Raw genomic sequence first — 15,305 nt, 5'->3', positions numbered from 1 at the left:
AACTATAACCGCCTCCCTCGCTGTCAGTGATAAATGTGTTTTTTCAGTTATGATATTGAAGCCTGGTGTTGAGTCATTAGTTTAATTACAGTTCAGCTGCTGCCGTCGCCGCGATGACACCGTGATAGAGAATAAATGTTTTTATTTACATTATCTCTCAGTCATTGGAGCCTCTGACTCAACATGACTTCCCTTTCTGAAATTCATCAGGATTAGTCATTTCTGTAAAAACATGGAAATGTGTGTTTCTCTTCCTGCAGATAAAAAAGCTGTTTTGACAGCAAAGGCCTACATTTAGGTCTTCTCCCTGATTCAGAATGAATAGATGCATTATAGCTGGTTATTGGTGGTAGTTGTCTTTATCTCCATCCCTCCTGACCAACACTTTCTCCTGCTAAAGAGCTCAGCGGGTACAAGGCAGAATTCATTTCCTCTAATCACAACATGCTGCTCGGAGGGAGATAGCCGAGAGTAGAATGAAGGGAATCAAAAGAGAGAGAGAGGAAAGGAAAGGAGGACATGGAGGGAGATAAAGGGAGAAGAAACGGAACCAAAGTGGGGTAAATAAAATGATAAATACGTCGTCATGGTGACGTCACACGTTGGTTTCTGGATGTTTTGAAGCCTTGAGTTTGTCGATTTGGCCGTCACCGTGTTGTTGTTTTTTTGCAACCAGTGAACAGGAAGTGACCATATATGGACTGAGGAGGAGTGACGTAGAGACGCCGTATACGTCTCTGGTGTCGACCTGTCAATCAGTGTGTAGCCCCGCCCTAAAGCATCCCCTGCTTTATGGTCTGTTTGACTCTAAATGGAGCATCATTTACTAAATGAACATCATGCTGTATTGAAGAAGACTTGAAACTAGAGATTGAGACCATAAACTCATGTTTACAATGTTTACTGAGGGAATAAATCAAGAGAGAAGTAGAGTCATTTTCTCATAGACTTCTATACAACCAGAGGAGTCGCCCCCTGGTGGACAGCAGAGAGAATGCAGCTTTAACACATGAAGCTTTGACTTCACTCTTCAGAACCGGAGGTTGCTACTTGGGTAATAAATAAGAGAGAAAGAGGATGAAGACCCTAGACACACAAGCATTTACAACAGACAATAAATTCATTTTTTTATAGTCGATTTGTTCGGAGAGGTGACGTAAATTTAGTTTAACTTTGGTGAACTTTGACATTCACATTTGTGCCGTTGACTGATTCCAAAACGACTTTAAAGTGCCGACATTAGAAACAAAAAGACCACAGAAAGAGATGCAACATCAGCCAAGACAGAAACTAATAATAGATTTACATCTCTCGAATGAATTATGGTAAACAATAGGTAAAACGGCTGCTGTGATTGGGTACAACCAGAACTAGTGGTGCAACGGACCTGGATCAGCACTAAAGAAAAAAGGGAGCAAATATAACTTTGACAGATCCTTAATCACTTTCTTTTGTTGCCAATATGAGTTGGCAGATAGTTCGAACCCCTCCTCGTCATTGTGGCGTTTTGCCTGTTACATCTACAGTCTGTGTTCATATCTCTGGGTTACACTCGTCTTTTGATTCTTCACAGTTCATTTCGTTTGTACGAACAGCACGTGTAAAATAAACGCCTTTGTTCATGCACGGAGTTCTGGAGACATCTGAGGATTCTCACGCTACGATGCCAAGCGCGAGGATAAACAAAGCTTCACCAATCTTCCAGCACCAACGAAATTTACGAGGATCAAGGAGGAAGGAGGCGAAGGTGGAGGGGAGAAACAAGAGCAAGGAGAGTGTTCACTGTTTGAAAGAGAGAAGAGGAGAATAAATGAAAGAGAGGGAGTGAAGAGGAGAAAGAGGAGAAGAGCAACAGGTGGAGGAAGAAGGTAGATGTGACGGTGCACAATCCTCACCTCCTTTGAACCTCATGCCATCCACGATTACTGAATTCCTGCTTCTTCACTCGGCTGATCGCTGCGATGATTTACTGACATTCACTCAAACACATTCCTTCTGTTACCGTGTGTGTGTGTGTGTGTGTGTGTGTGTGTGTGTGTGTGTGTGTGTGTGTGTGTGTGTGTGTGTGTGTGTGTGTGACTCAACAAAGTCTCTGCTTTCACTGCCTGTTCTCCCACTCCGCTCTGAAGGCCTGTGAACATACAGCCTGTGTGGGCCGAGGCAGGATTACATTTCCAACGGCCAAAGTACTCGAGGAGCGCTTGATTTCTGGCGGCTGTAAGCGCACAGTTGGTGAGACAGACTGTCCCTGAAATAAAACATCAGGAATCTGATCAATCAGTGTCGCCCCACAACCCACAGTCTGATTCATTATAGACCTGCATGCTATCAGAAGAAAAACACTCTGAGAAAGTTTTCTTGGATGCTAAGTATCAGAGATTCATGTTCATGTTCGTTTTTAATAGATCATTATATAACTAGACTGAAGGTTTATCCAGCCCTTGTCCAGTGCATTCTGGGAAAGTTCACCACAATCCTTAACAGGATGGAGGATCATATGTTGTTATAAAAACAGTATTATGTGCATATTTGATACAGCTGTGGCTGCAATCTCTATGTCAGTGCTTCCTGTGTTAAAGCTGCATTCTCTCTGCTGTCCACCAGGGGGCGACTCCTCTGGTTGTATAGAAGTCTATGAGAAAATGACTCTACTTCTCTCTTGATTTATTCCCTCAGTAAACATTGTAAACATGAGTTTATGGTCTCAATCTCTAGTTTCAAGTCTTCTTCAATACAGCATGATGTTCATTTAGTAAATGATGCTCCATTTAGAGTCAAACAGACCATAAAGCAGGGGATGCTTTAGGGCGGGGCTACACACTGACTGACAGGTCGACACCATGGCAACGTCCAGTCTGGGAGTTGTTCCTAATTGGACTGTCGAGTCTTCAGGTCTTTGCACACAACGTTCATATTTTTTGTATTGCTATATTTAAAACTTTCTTGTTAATGTAATTAATTAATTAATTAGTTTGGGATTTTCCAATGCACCAACATCATTTATTCAGTTTTGTCTCGTCTTGCGAATATCTGCCAATTAATAGACTAATAAAAGACATTGGACTCAGTGTGGAAGGTTTCTGTGCATTACTATTTAATTGGTTGACAATTAAAAAAACACATACAGACTTATGTGCAAATGCGTTTAGTCATGTCATCATCTTGTTCACATTGGTTTGATAAATACAACTTAAAATGAACAAACTGACCTCAAATATTTAATATAATTGTGTAATATTTTACTGCTGCATAATCTCAATTGTGCCTGAATGAGAGTGTGAAACATGACTTTTCCTCCTAACCTGTCCCAACATTAATCCAACGTTCCCTGATCACGTTAACTGATTAACCTTTATGTTTTTAATCCCCCCCCTAAAGGTGTATCCCCGCCCAGCACCACACCGCTCACTACCAGCTGTGACTCCCCTGGACTGGGCTGCCCAGGTAGGAAAAACAAACACATCTTCACGGTGAACACTGTCTTCAGCAGCTGAAAAGCTGAAAACACTGGGCTGTCTGTTATCCACTGATCCACTGATTATCTCAAAGAAATACATTTTACATGAAATATTTTCTTCTTCTTTTGAAGTAGAATCACATTTGAACCAAACTGAAAACAGTGATCACTGATTTGTTTCGCAGGTTAAGAGATATTTAGACATTCATCTTAATTATAATCTCAATGTTTAGTTCGAACTTGTTTCCATTGACATAGTTTGTTAAATGAACAGCTATATGTCTATTATCTTTTCACACTTTTAATACATCTGGAACAAGAAGAAACATATATACATTTTCTACTTACCTCTCATTGCTTTTGTGAACTAAATTCTTAAAATCCTGCATCATCATCATACATGGACCAACATGGGGAATCCATTGTGGTGACTGACTGCAGTACCTCTGCTTATTGATCCTCTATGGTTTCACAAACAAATAGCTGATTATGAGCCTTATTTGTCCAGATGTGTCATTAATAATGAGGAAACAGATGAAAGAAGGTGAAGAACTTTAGTTAAAGAAAGAAGAAAGGATGGTGATCTCGTTGTTATTCTCCTCTTTATCAATCTTGATACCATGGTCACCAAATGATCTTTCATCTTTACATATCACATATCAGGACATTACCTCCATGACAGCTGGTCATCAGCAGATGGATTTAATAATAATAATAATAGTTTAGTCATTGAATTTATGCTAAAATCAAAGGAAAAGGCATTAAATCAGCCGTTTCAACTGATCTCAGTCCAGTTTGTTTCAGCTTTCAAACAACCCTAAAGGAACCAAAGCAATCATGTAAATACACCGGCTCCTTTGAAAACAAATCAAGCAAGATTGCTGTGAAAAAAAACTCTCTATCAAACTTCCACTTTGAAATGAAATCCAGCCTAGTTTGAACCCAGATGTCCAGACGTCTTTTGAACTGCAAATCACCAAATAAATACACAAGAAAAACTTCTAACAAATGACTTCACGGATAGTAGAAAGATACTCATACAGATTCAACTGACATTCATTGCAGAAGTTAGTTATGTTTATACTTCATCCATCTCAGAACTGCAGACTCTCAGATTGTTCTTCAACATATTCGGATCAGTTTACCCCAAACTCCATTGTCTGTCAGCGATATCTGTCCTTGCACCTTTTCTTGAAGTTAGTTGATTGATTTGTGTTGATTATTTAAACATTCTGCACTCCTACTCTACTTTGATGAACTTCTTACCCTCGCTGAATCCTTGAAGAGGTTTTCAACGTAGAACTTGTTGTTGCTGTTCTCCTGACGCTCCTTCAGGAACCATGAGAGCATACGTTGTGTTGTATCTAAAGAATGGATCCACCAACCTACTGCCAAGAATGATGTATATAACGGAGGTTTTCCTCCAAGACCACATACATATTTAATGCAGGTGAACCCAGTGGGAATCAAACTCTCAAACTTTGGCAGCATTAGTTCCATAAACTTCTCCTTCCACCTCACAGGAAGATGTTTCTGCTGTCAGTCTCTGCTCTATGTGTCTTGTTAAGGAAGTCCCAAAGCCCACAACATGTCCTGAACCCCCTAAAGCTGTTTAACCCACGAAATGGATTCAGGACGTGTTGAAAAGATAAACTCTCTAACCTCCACCGGACAGGTCTGGTTCCCAAAAGCCCAGAACGCATTCTGACCTCCAGACTCTCCCCAAATACTGTCAAACTGCTGCGAACAAGTAGAAAGATTGAATGTCTTAGTTTGAAGAGAAGAGGAGAGAGGGATGATGGAGGAGGAGAGACAGGACTGAGAAGAGAAAGAGACCAAAAGAAGAAGGGAAGGTGAGGAGATCAGAGGAGACGATGGGATACAACCAGAAGAAACAGGAGGAAGAAATATGATATAATGAAAAAGAGAAGAAGTGCTGAAACAAATCTAAGTCACTTTCAGAAACGTAAGATAATCATCCAATCATGGAACGCATATCTGCTCATTCTGGTTCTGGCTTCACAGGTTAGCGTTTTTATATCATTCTAAACTGATTGTTGTTGATTGATCGGACCAAAGAAGCAATCTGAAGACGCCACCTTTGGCTTAACGAACTCGCAACAACATCGTCAAAAGAAAATGTGTTCGGTGTCAAGTGCTCTACAGGTTGTAAGTTATGATTTTGGGCTCTATAATGAAACTGGAATGAGAAGAGGAAAAGTCAAACAAGGACAGGAACTCAGTCCAGTTATCAAAATGACAAAATTCTCCAAAGGAAACAGATTCTCCACTCTGCTTACACCACCGAACCCTTCTTCAGAAGCTCCATTAACTGCAGATTAGTTAAAACAAAGTGTAGGATGGTTGTAGTTTAGCATTCACCCTCTGCTGCTGTCTCTAATCAAACAATGTGGGAGAGACATCGCCTCGGGCATGCTCTGTTAATGACATTTTCCTGAAATGACCCGTCTGTGTCCTGAGGGGATCTGACACGTGAACGTTTTTAAAGAAAACCACCCCAGGGTGCCGTTCTGCTCCTTTCCTGCTCAACCAGAACCGTTAAAACTGGACTACTGTCCGTGCAAAGATCATGACCCCAAGAAACATCTCGCTCCAGCCGAGCCCCTTCCTCCAGGAGGTCACGTGATCTGGAACTTAGCAGTAGCATTGGGTCAGAACGGTAGCTGACGACGTGTCACAACCCCACTCCGTAAATGTCAGTTCTCACAGTATCTGCTACGGAGGCCTCAGAGGGACATTTTTCTAAAGGTCACTTTTTGTGGGATTGTGCTCATGAGAGGAAGGGAGTGGAGCAAATTAAGGTCCAGAACATAAACGACTACAGCAGCCCAGTGGGGTCAGCGGGCCATGGGAGAGCACGCCAAGGGTTCAATGTGGGTCATGTAAAGAGCAACACAACTACTGAGGCTGGGAGCAAAGCATTCCTATTCTTTTGATTGACAGTCTGGCTTTGTATTCCCAGACCACCAGGAATGAATCCCCCGGTGAGAACTGGTCTGCTTCAGAAAACAAACCTTTATCGAGGTGGAATTTAAAGGAAGGGTATTTAGTTGTTTTTGGGACCACCTCTGTGGTATTTCATGTGACTTTGTTGTCTTATTTATCAGTCACTACCCTTTCACATGCTTCATTTAGATCCTAAAATCAATAGCTGTATAAACGTTGAATTGAGACCTGGAAAAACAAGTTTGGTTCAGGATATCATGATGTGTTTGCAGCAGTGAAATGGAACCTGAAAAGGACTGTGACTCAGTGAGGAGTACGGCATCATTCTAACCATTCTGAACTATCAGTAAACTCATGCACCGGTACACACCGCGGTTCTGGTCGGTGTGCGTCGTTAGTTCACTACACAGCTAACGTCTGTGGTACTTTGGTTGTTGGTTTAATGACTGCAAAACAAGTTCAGTAGTCAGACATGAATCAGGCCCTGTCTACAGATGTTTTATAAAACAGATATTTTCCTCTATGTTTTGGCCTTGGATGGTGATTATGGAAACCTCTGTCTTCCTTTATGTCTGTGTGGACGTGTGAAACGGAGTCTGTCTCGGCAGAAGACTTCCTGAAGATCCACTGAGATGTCAGAATATTTAGTATAAAAAGACTTCCAACCAACATCTTCTTGTGTTTCTTTGACCTAGCCTTCATCCTCACCGACAGGCTCGGTGAGCGTTTGGATTTCTTTTTTTTTCGTTGTAGTGTGGATGGAAAATATCAGTTTCAAATATAAATCTGTGTAGTCTTTATTGCGTCTTCATTTAAGTTCAGTTGGCCTTCTCTCTGGGTGAGAGGAAGCTGCCAAAATAAGAGTCATCTTAGCTTCATATTTTGTTGTTATGTGTTTTCTGTCACACACATTTATTTTGGTTTCCCAAGTCCAGTTGATCTGGTCTCATATTTCATGACACATCACTGTTACAGAAACCCTCCTGCAGCAGAGCTTCCCTGCTGTAGACCAGGACCTGGTCCTGTTAAAGGTTCTGCTCTGAAGACCATCATGCAGCTTCACCACCATTCATCATCTGCTGCATCTTTCTCTCTCTCATCCCCCCTCCCCCCAGCCGCTTCCTCTCCCGCCACCCCATCCACTGACTCCACTAACACCATCCATGCTACTAATGCCATCACCCACGGTAAGCAACCCTCCTCCTCCTCCTCCTCCTCCTCCTCCTCAGCCTTCGTTCTCTTTTTCAGCTTCGTACGCCACCTTTATTTACAATTTCACCTCCAACTCCACTTCTTTTCACTCCAACGTTGTTCTTTTGCTTTTTGATCACTCTGTTATTTCCCGTTTATTCTAGTCTCTCAGCTTCCCTCCTCCCTGTACACCCTTAGCTTTCTAAATGCTCATTCATGTTGTTCATCTGCTCTGCTGATGATCCTCAAGGGTTTATCTCTTGATCTATGTTAATGGTACACCTAAGCCTACTCTTCTGCCTCCTCTCCTGTAAATTTAAAATACATTTGGGTCTCATCTAAAATCCTCATTTACAGTTCATCACCAAAAACAATTATCCTTAATGGTTTTTTGAAGAGGCTCTGAACCCCCTGGAGTTGTGCCATGGTTGACCTTTTCATGAAAAGTTGCTCGGAACTATTTTAATTTCCGTGCACCTCTAAAAAGTAAATCTATATTATCATTTGTTCTCTCTATTATTCATCATCTACCTGAGAGAAAGCTCAGCTCATTCTGCTCTGATGAATGGGTCCATATGAACGCGTTTGACTAGATGAATATATTATCTAACACTGCATTAAAAAACGACTTAATTAGCCTTCCTGTCATTCTTTTTTTCCACCTGGGAAGTTGGAATGGGGAATGAATGGTCCCATAATTTATGAAAATCAGCTCTTGTTCTTTGATTAGGTTAATAAGGACACTTTTGTTCTAACAAAGAAAAGTGCAGTTCCCTAGAATTTTTAATTTGTAGTAGAAATGAAGTAGTTATACTTTTAACTTTGCACATAGTGTGACTTTTTAACACAAACATGCAGGAGGAAAAGTTTGTCGGGCTGTACCTGATGTCAGCGTTACGACCATTTTGTTTCCATGTGTAGTCCATCTCGCTCTGCTGTATGCTTTGATTTGTGATCTCCAGTTCTCCCTCCCATCACTCCATCTCCATCCACCATCCCTACCACTAGCATGCCACTAACCCCAACCATCAGCACCACCAGCACCACCAGCACAACCAGCTCCCTCTCCTCTGGTAAGGCTTCATTTGCTTCGCCGCTGTGATGTTTGGCCATAACCATCTCTAGACTGTCCATGAGAATAAGAACAAAAGAGTTATGACTGAATGTTTCCACCCTTAAATGTGTTGGATTCAGGACAGAAAAGCTCGGAACAACAAGAGTTCTTGATTGAAGCCCAGATATATTTTTTAATATTTTGAATGTGACTCCACTAATGGCGACAGATATATGATGCCATTGTTTCAGACAGAGGAAGACAAAAGTCATTTCTCATTGGCTGTCGCATTGAGCGTGCTTTTGGGAAACCCAGTTCGTGCACCAAATGTCAAAAAGACTTTTGCGGTTGATCCTGTAACCAAACCGGCCTGGAGCGTGTGCCGTTAACGCAGGCTGCTTGTGTGTGTTTGTGTTACTGACATGCCGACTTATTGTGCTAATCAGTTACTCCTACCACCTCCATCACCTCCATCACCTCCACCACCTCCACCACCAGCGCTGCTATCCCTGCATCTCCTGCCACTAACGTTGCTTCAGCCAGCAGTACACCACATGGTAAGGTAGCTAACCACGTCTGAGTGCTGTCACTAGCTGACGTCGTCAGCTCTGTTGTTTATAACAAACACTTTTATTTATTCTGTTTTTGCTTATTTATTTGCATTTTTTGTTTTGTATGAATAAGTATGAACAAAGAAATCATTGTGAGCTGAAATACCACAACTTTTTCACAGCTAATCTGTGACACTAGATTCTGACTGCTGATATCCCAACAATGGAAGTGATTTAGGTTGTCGTCCTACAATGTAGCTGTGCTTTTAGGTAGATGCCCCCACATTGTAAAATTGTTTCCCCACAATTTAGTTGTTTTGACGGATTGGAGTCCCCACAGTGTAGCTGTGATTTTAGGATAATCTCCCCACAGTGTAGCTGTGTTTTTAGGATAATCTCCCCACAGTGTAGCTGTGTTTTTAGGATAATCTCCCCACAGTGTAGCTGTGTTTTTAGCCTGATGTTCCTACAAGTCAGTTGTTTTGACAGGTTTAAGTTTTCACAATATATCTGTATTTTCGGGTTGATGTCCCGACATCATAGCTTTGTGTTTATGAGTTGTTGTCCTCACAAAGAAGCTGTTTTTTTTAGTTGTTTTTCCAACAATGTAGCACGATTAACAGGTTGCTGTTGCTTAATGAATTCAAAATGAATTCAAGTATACACTTTTACAGTCCAAAAAGTCTTGATCAAAAACAAAAGGAAAAAAAGGTTTCCCGTTCCTTTCAGGTGTTTGATACCAGCTGTTCACAGATCAGTGCATATTTCACCTACAGCATTCCTCTATTAACCTGATATGTGATATTCTGTGACTGTTTACTCTCTCTGTAGCCCAACAGACAACCAGCAGCACGACAACTGTTTCCTCTGCTACCACTAACCTCCCAGCTACTAACCCAGCAACGCATGGTAAGAGCAACTACCGGAGTGAAGCCACAGACACAATGCTAATGCTGCTATGACTGCATGTAAAATAACATGTAGGATTTTAATTCCAATGCCTAACCAGATTTTGGACCAATATTATCTCAATGAACTGGGATGTAACTAATTGTATTTTTCATTATTGTTTAATATATTGACTTAATTATTAAATGTGAAAAGTTCAAAGGCAATGCCAGAGAAAGGCAGTAAATCATCACATCTGGGAAACTTGAATAAGTTGTTTATTGAAAGACTTACAATTAAAAGGTTGTGAAAGTAGCTGATCCATTTTCTGTTGACCAGATATTTAATTAAACTACGAATTGTAACTATGATCAAGAATGACCTTGTTAGCATAGGAAACTTGCTTTAACATGTTTTCTCATACAACCTCGTGATGCGTTAAACATTTGAGCAAACCTATCCAATCTATTTGATGCCAAAGACACTTATGACATCATCATTTCTTTCACCTGTATTTCTTTAGCTTTAAGTCTTTCTTTGATTGAAGTTTGTCTGACTGTAGATAAGTATGGCAGCATGGAGAATCGGAGTATCAAATGAATGTGTTAATCCTGGATTTTTTTATTAAGAACATGTTATATATATTGTGATTTAATTTAGCCACTTTCTAAACCTTTTTGTATTCTGCTGATAATTTAAAAACACTCTTACTACTACCATCTAAACACTCTCTCAGGGCCTTTTCACACCTTCCTCTCTGTCGCTCTTATCACTGAGGATCACCACTCTTATCTCATGGCGATATCAAATAACAAATCCGTGGTTCAGTTCGATCCAGACCTAGACCATCAAGGTTTGGTCTCTGGTCCGGGCAGTGGGTTAGGTTCGGTTTCACACCTGTACTTTCGGTTCAGATCAAACTGAAAAGACTAAAAAACAGAACCAAACGAGGTAGGTGTGAAAGGGCCCTAAAAACGTAATCATGCCATCTTATTCTGTCTTTCGGCCTCCTCCCTTCTCTGTATTGTTTTGTCTCCACAAACAGTTCCAGTAGCGACTCCTCCACTGCTGTTAGTAACTACTAACCAACCAACCACTAACATAGCTGCTACTACTGCTTCCTCTCGGGGTAAGATGCAAGTTGATACCCTCTGATGTTCTGTTTCCTGTTATTTATTCCTGCTTCCTACTTGTTTTCTCAGTAGATTGCTATCATCGTTTTAAGCTTTTCATGAATCCAGAAAAGTTTTCTCCCTTTCAACATTGTGATGTTTCACATCTGTACTTTTCTCACCAAGGAGTTTGGATATTTCCTGCTGCAGTTTGAACTGGTGATCCAAACATGAACATGAAATCACATTTCACGAAATGAATCCTCTTTTATCTCACCAGTGCCTTGATGTGATATCTCTGTGATGTCGTCAGATTCTGCTCAGGTTCTTTGTTTCATAATGATCAGAGCTGCCTCGAGATGATTCCCCTGTTGTGGTACTAACAATTTAAAACAACCTAACCTCGTCATACAAATCCTCTTCTGGTTTGGTTTCCTCTCATATGGGACATTGGTATATTTTTAACCTTCATTTCAATGATTATTTTCTCTGATTAGGAACATATTTGTAATCAAGGTACAGTTTTATTTCACTCACATCACATCGTATCAGATGCTTCTTAATCTCCGTTGTAAAAAACACTGCTTTTTGATTTTTTTGTGTTAAAATACTTTAATTTATTATCTGTAACCTGCTTTTTCACCATAATGGCGTCTGGTTTGATGTGCCGTGACCCGGTGACAGAGAAGGAGTCTACTGTGAGACCTCCAACCAAAGCTAGTGCTGCTCCTGCTGCTGCAGTTACTCCTCAGCAGCCTGGAGGCCCGGCTTCCCAGTCCAAGCCTCTGAGAAGAAGACGCCGGCATGCTTTTGAATTACCTGCTGGTGGATCCTCTATGTCTCATGCCCTTGGACCTCCAGAGACCCTCAGACAAACTAGGCCAGTTCTCAATCCCAGCCCCCTTGGGAAAGCCTCTCATCGTGGGTCCCCTGTATCCAGTCGGTCGGCTCCTCAAACCCAAGCCCCTAGACTCCCAGATAAACCATCTGAACCCAGACCCTTAGCTCCAGCCCCAGGCCCCCCTGCTCCACCTGAACCCTCTGGTCCTAGACCTCCAGCCTCCCTCCCCCGACCCAGAGGCCATCGCAGCTCCAGGACCTCCCTGGGGTTCATCTCCACCCCTTTGATCTGGCAGGGGAGGAAGAGGCCGACTAGAGGAAGACGCCCAGCTTCCACCGGTACACCACCCAGGCCGGTGGTTCACATCACCAAACCTGCACAGCCAGTCGCACTCAAACCCACAGCCAGGCCTACATACACAACTCAAACTGGTGGCTCGAAACACACAGCTGGGTATTCAACTGGGTTGAGAAATGCAACACACATTTTGGGCTATCCAATGGGTACAAGCCAAGCTACTTCACCAACTAACGTTTCATACAAGGAGACCGCTGCAACCACTCAAGACTCAAAACTCCTTCCTGAAGCAGCGCTTCCCATCCCATCTCAGGGTCCATCTCCTTTTCAGCGTGAGGAAGAGGCATCGGATACGGAGGAGTCGTCCTCATCGTCATCATCATCATCATCATCATCATCATCATCATCATCATCATCATCAGTGCTTAGCAACAGAAAGAACAAACCTGTAGCACCGCAGTGGTCGCTGCTGAGCATCAACCAAACGGTTGCCAAGGGGAACTGGACTGATCCACTGGAGTTCTCGTCAGGGTCCGATCTGTTTGTCTATGCTTCATCAGAGCTCACGGAGGAGGGCGCTGCTTTCAGCGTGTATGAGTTAGATGCTGCCTTCACCGTGGAGGAACCCGCCACCGTCCCTCCAGCCGCCATCGGCCGAGAAGTCCCAAAACAACAATCATTTGACGGGTCGAACCCTCATGGGGCTTTTGGTCCTGTCACACCCCCTGTAACTGTTTCTGAGGGAGAAAGTGAACATCTTCACAGTGGTTCGAAGAGCTTAGCAAGTGTATTGATTCCAGAAACATTTATATCTATCAGCAGGGCTCAGATTCCTACACCGGCTTTGACAGAAGCTCAAACCGACCACCGTGTCCCAAACAATTCAAGTGGACGAAAGCAGGAGGAAACTTCCTACACACAAGCTGTCACTCAGAAACTGGACACACCCACTTTTCATCCAACACCATCTCTCCTTATCCCCTCCCTTTCATCCCTCCTCTTCATCCAGCCGACCACGTCTTTGCCAACGGTACAACTAAGCTCCCCTGCTCCTCTCGCAGAGCAGATCTTTTCTTCTTCAGCGCCACAAACAGAAGACATGGCCCAGATATCCTCTTCCTCTTCCTCTTCTTCTTTAAACGGCCTAGAAAGTATGTATGAAACAGACATGACTGGGAGGGATGTTGAACCTGAAGTGGCCAGAAGTAAACTGATTAACGATTCATTTAAAGACATATCGACACAGTTACATTCATCTATGCACATCATTGACCAAACACCCTCAACTTCTTCTTCTTCTTCTGCAGTCCCTCTTCACATCCAACGCTTCTCCTCATCTACCCTTCTACCTCTTACCAACTCTTTTCCTTTTCTTTCCTTCCTGTCAGGATCTGCCTCCTTCACCTCCTCTCCCACCGTCACTCTATCAGCTTCTGTCTCCCCGGTTCATTTACAAATTCCCACCAATCCTCCTCTTTTCTTGTCTAACACCCATGTTGATCTCCCGTCATCTCCTCCCCTCTGGACCACCACGCTTCCTCTTCCACCCTCTGCTCATCCAGAGCAGCCCTCCCTCTTCCTCCCCTCCTCTCCCCGGCCGGCCGAACAAAGGCCTTCAGAAACAGACGGCGTTATTGAATCTGCTCACGTTGGAGTCAGCGGGAACTTTCAGCCTTCTGTGTTGTCATTTCCTTCTCTGTCCTCAAACCTTCAAAGGGGCTTTGCGGTGACAAGTGTCGACTCAGCACCCTCGTTGACACTTCCTTTCTTTCCCAAAGCTTCAACTGAATCACAGATGCCAGTTGTTGATGGTGCACTGCTCCCTGAATACCACTTACTCTCTCTTGAAGAGTCCACTAACGATATTTCAGAAGCTCTCAGAAGTGGACTGGACCTCTCAGAGAGTAATCAGCCCATTGATACGCAATCAGGCCCGTCTGTCCAGTCAGATGGGATTCTTTTTGACTCCTCCTCTAGTCATATTGAGCCCACTCCCTCAGGATTATCTGTGGAGAATTTGGCATCTAGTTCTGCGATACTCACTCCAGATCTAGCTCCTCAGACGCAGACAGCTCTGTCACAGTTGGAGTTGAATGATCCTGATTTGGGTTCGTCAGAGGTTTTCTGGCCTTCCTCTGTGTCAGCCAGTCAGTCCTTGGTTCATTCAGATCAGAGAGACTTTAGTGATGTATATGCTCCACCAGACGAGTCCAGTCCAGGGACTCAGTCTGACGTTGTCTTTACATCAGTGCCAGCGGCTGTCATGTGGGCCTCTGAACGCAGCCCGGCTCTGCTGCGGGAAAGTAGTGATAGAATGCAATATTTACACTCTGCTCCTTTGTCTTCACATCCCTTCCTCTCAGCTTTGAGTCCCCTTCCCCGTCTCCTTGACAAGCTGCCGCTCACTTCATCCTCAGAGGCTCCTCCTGCTGCCACAGTGATGCATGTTGCCGGGGTGACAGAATGGATGGCGGGAGAGGAAGCCGCATTGTCTTCCTTCTCACCCTCCCCTGATCCCCTAGAGGAGGAGCCTCTTCTCTTGGCTCAGACATCTTCATCTGGGTCACTAGATGAGAGCTTGGTTTTGGATGCAAGTGGAAAACCAAACACAAGTCAGAACCCTGAAAATGTCGAAGCCCATGTAGACGGTGGGGGGCTCCAGCTGCAATCATCCCACTTCCTTTCCTTTGACCTAACTCCTCCTCTACTTTCACCCTCCGTTTTACCGCCTCCTCCTCTTGCAGAAACTCTCACACCTCCTTCTCTTCAACTATCTCCCTTCTATCCTGTCTCCTCCCTTGGGCTCTCTTTGTTGCCCAGTTTGCCCTCCGTTGGATTCCAACAGCCGTCAATAAACCAATCCCCCTCGGACAACCATTCAAAGTCCTTCCAAAGATCCACCACAGATCCATCAATCCAGCAGCTCCTCCCACTCAGCCAATCACCT

The 15,305-nt window shown here is 43.3% G+C and overlaps 1 protein-coding gene across 1 annotated transcript in view; it reads left to right on the top strand.

The window, feature by feature from the left end:
* The window catches only part of adgrg6 (adhesion G protein-coupled receptor G6), a 74,549-nt gene that overhangs the window by 33,309 nt on the left and 25,935 nt on the right, over positions 1-15,305 (top strand). The window contains exons 7-10 of the mRNA XM_054619034.1: positions 3,379-3,444; positions 8,578-8,698; positions 10,041-10,129; positions 11,154-11,237. Coding sequence (XP_054475009.1) covers positions 3,379-3,444; positions 8,578-8,698; positions 10,041-10,129; positions 11,154-11,237 — 360 coding nt within the window. The remainder of the gene's footprint in view (positions 1-3,378; positions 3,445-8,577; positions 8,699-10,040; positions 10,130-11,153; positions 11,238-15,305) is intronic.

Source organism: Anoplopoma fimbria, chromosome 18, assembly GCF_027596085.1.
Source record: "Anoplopoma fimbria isolate UVic2021 breed Golden Eagle Sablefish chromosome 18, Afim_UVic_2022, whole genome shotgun sequence".
NCBI lineage: Eukaryota > Metazoa > Chordata > Actinopteri > Perciformes > Anoplopomatidae > Anoplopoma > Anoplopoma fimbria.
This window is presented reverse-complemented; position numbering and strand designations above follow the sequence as displayed.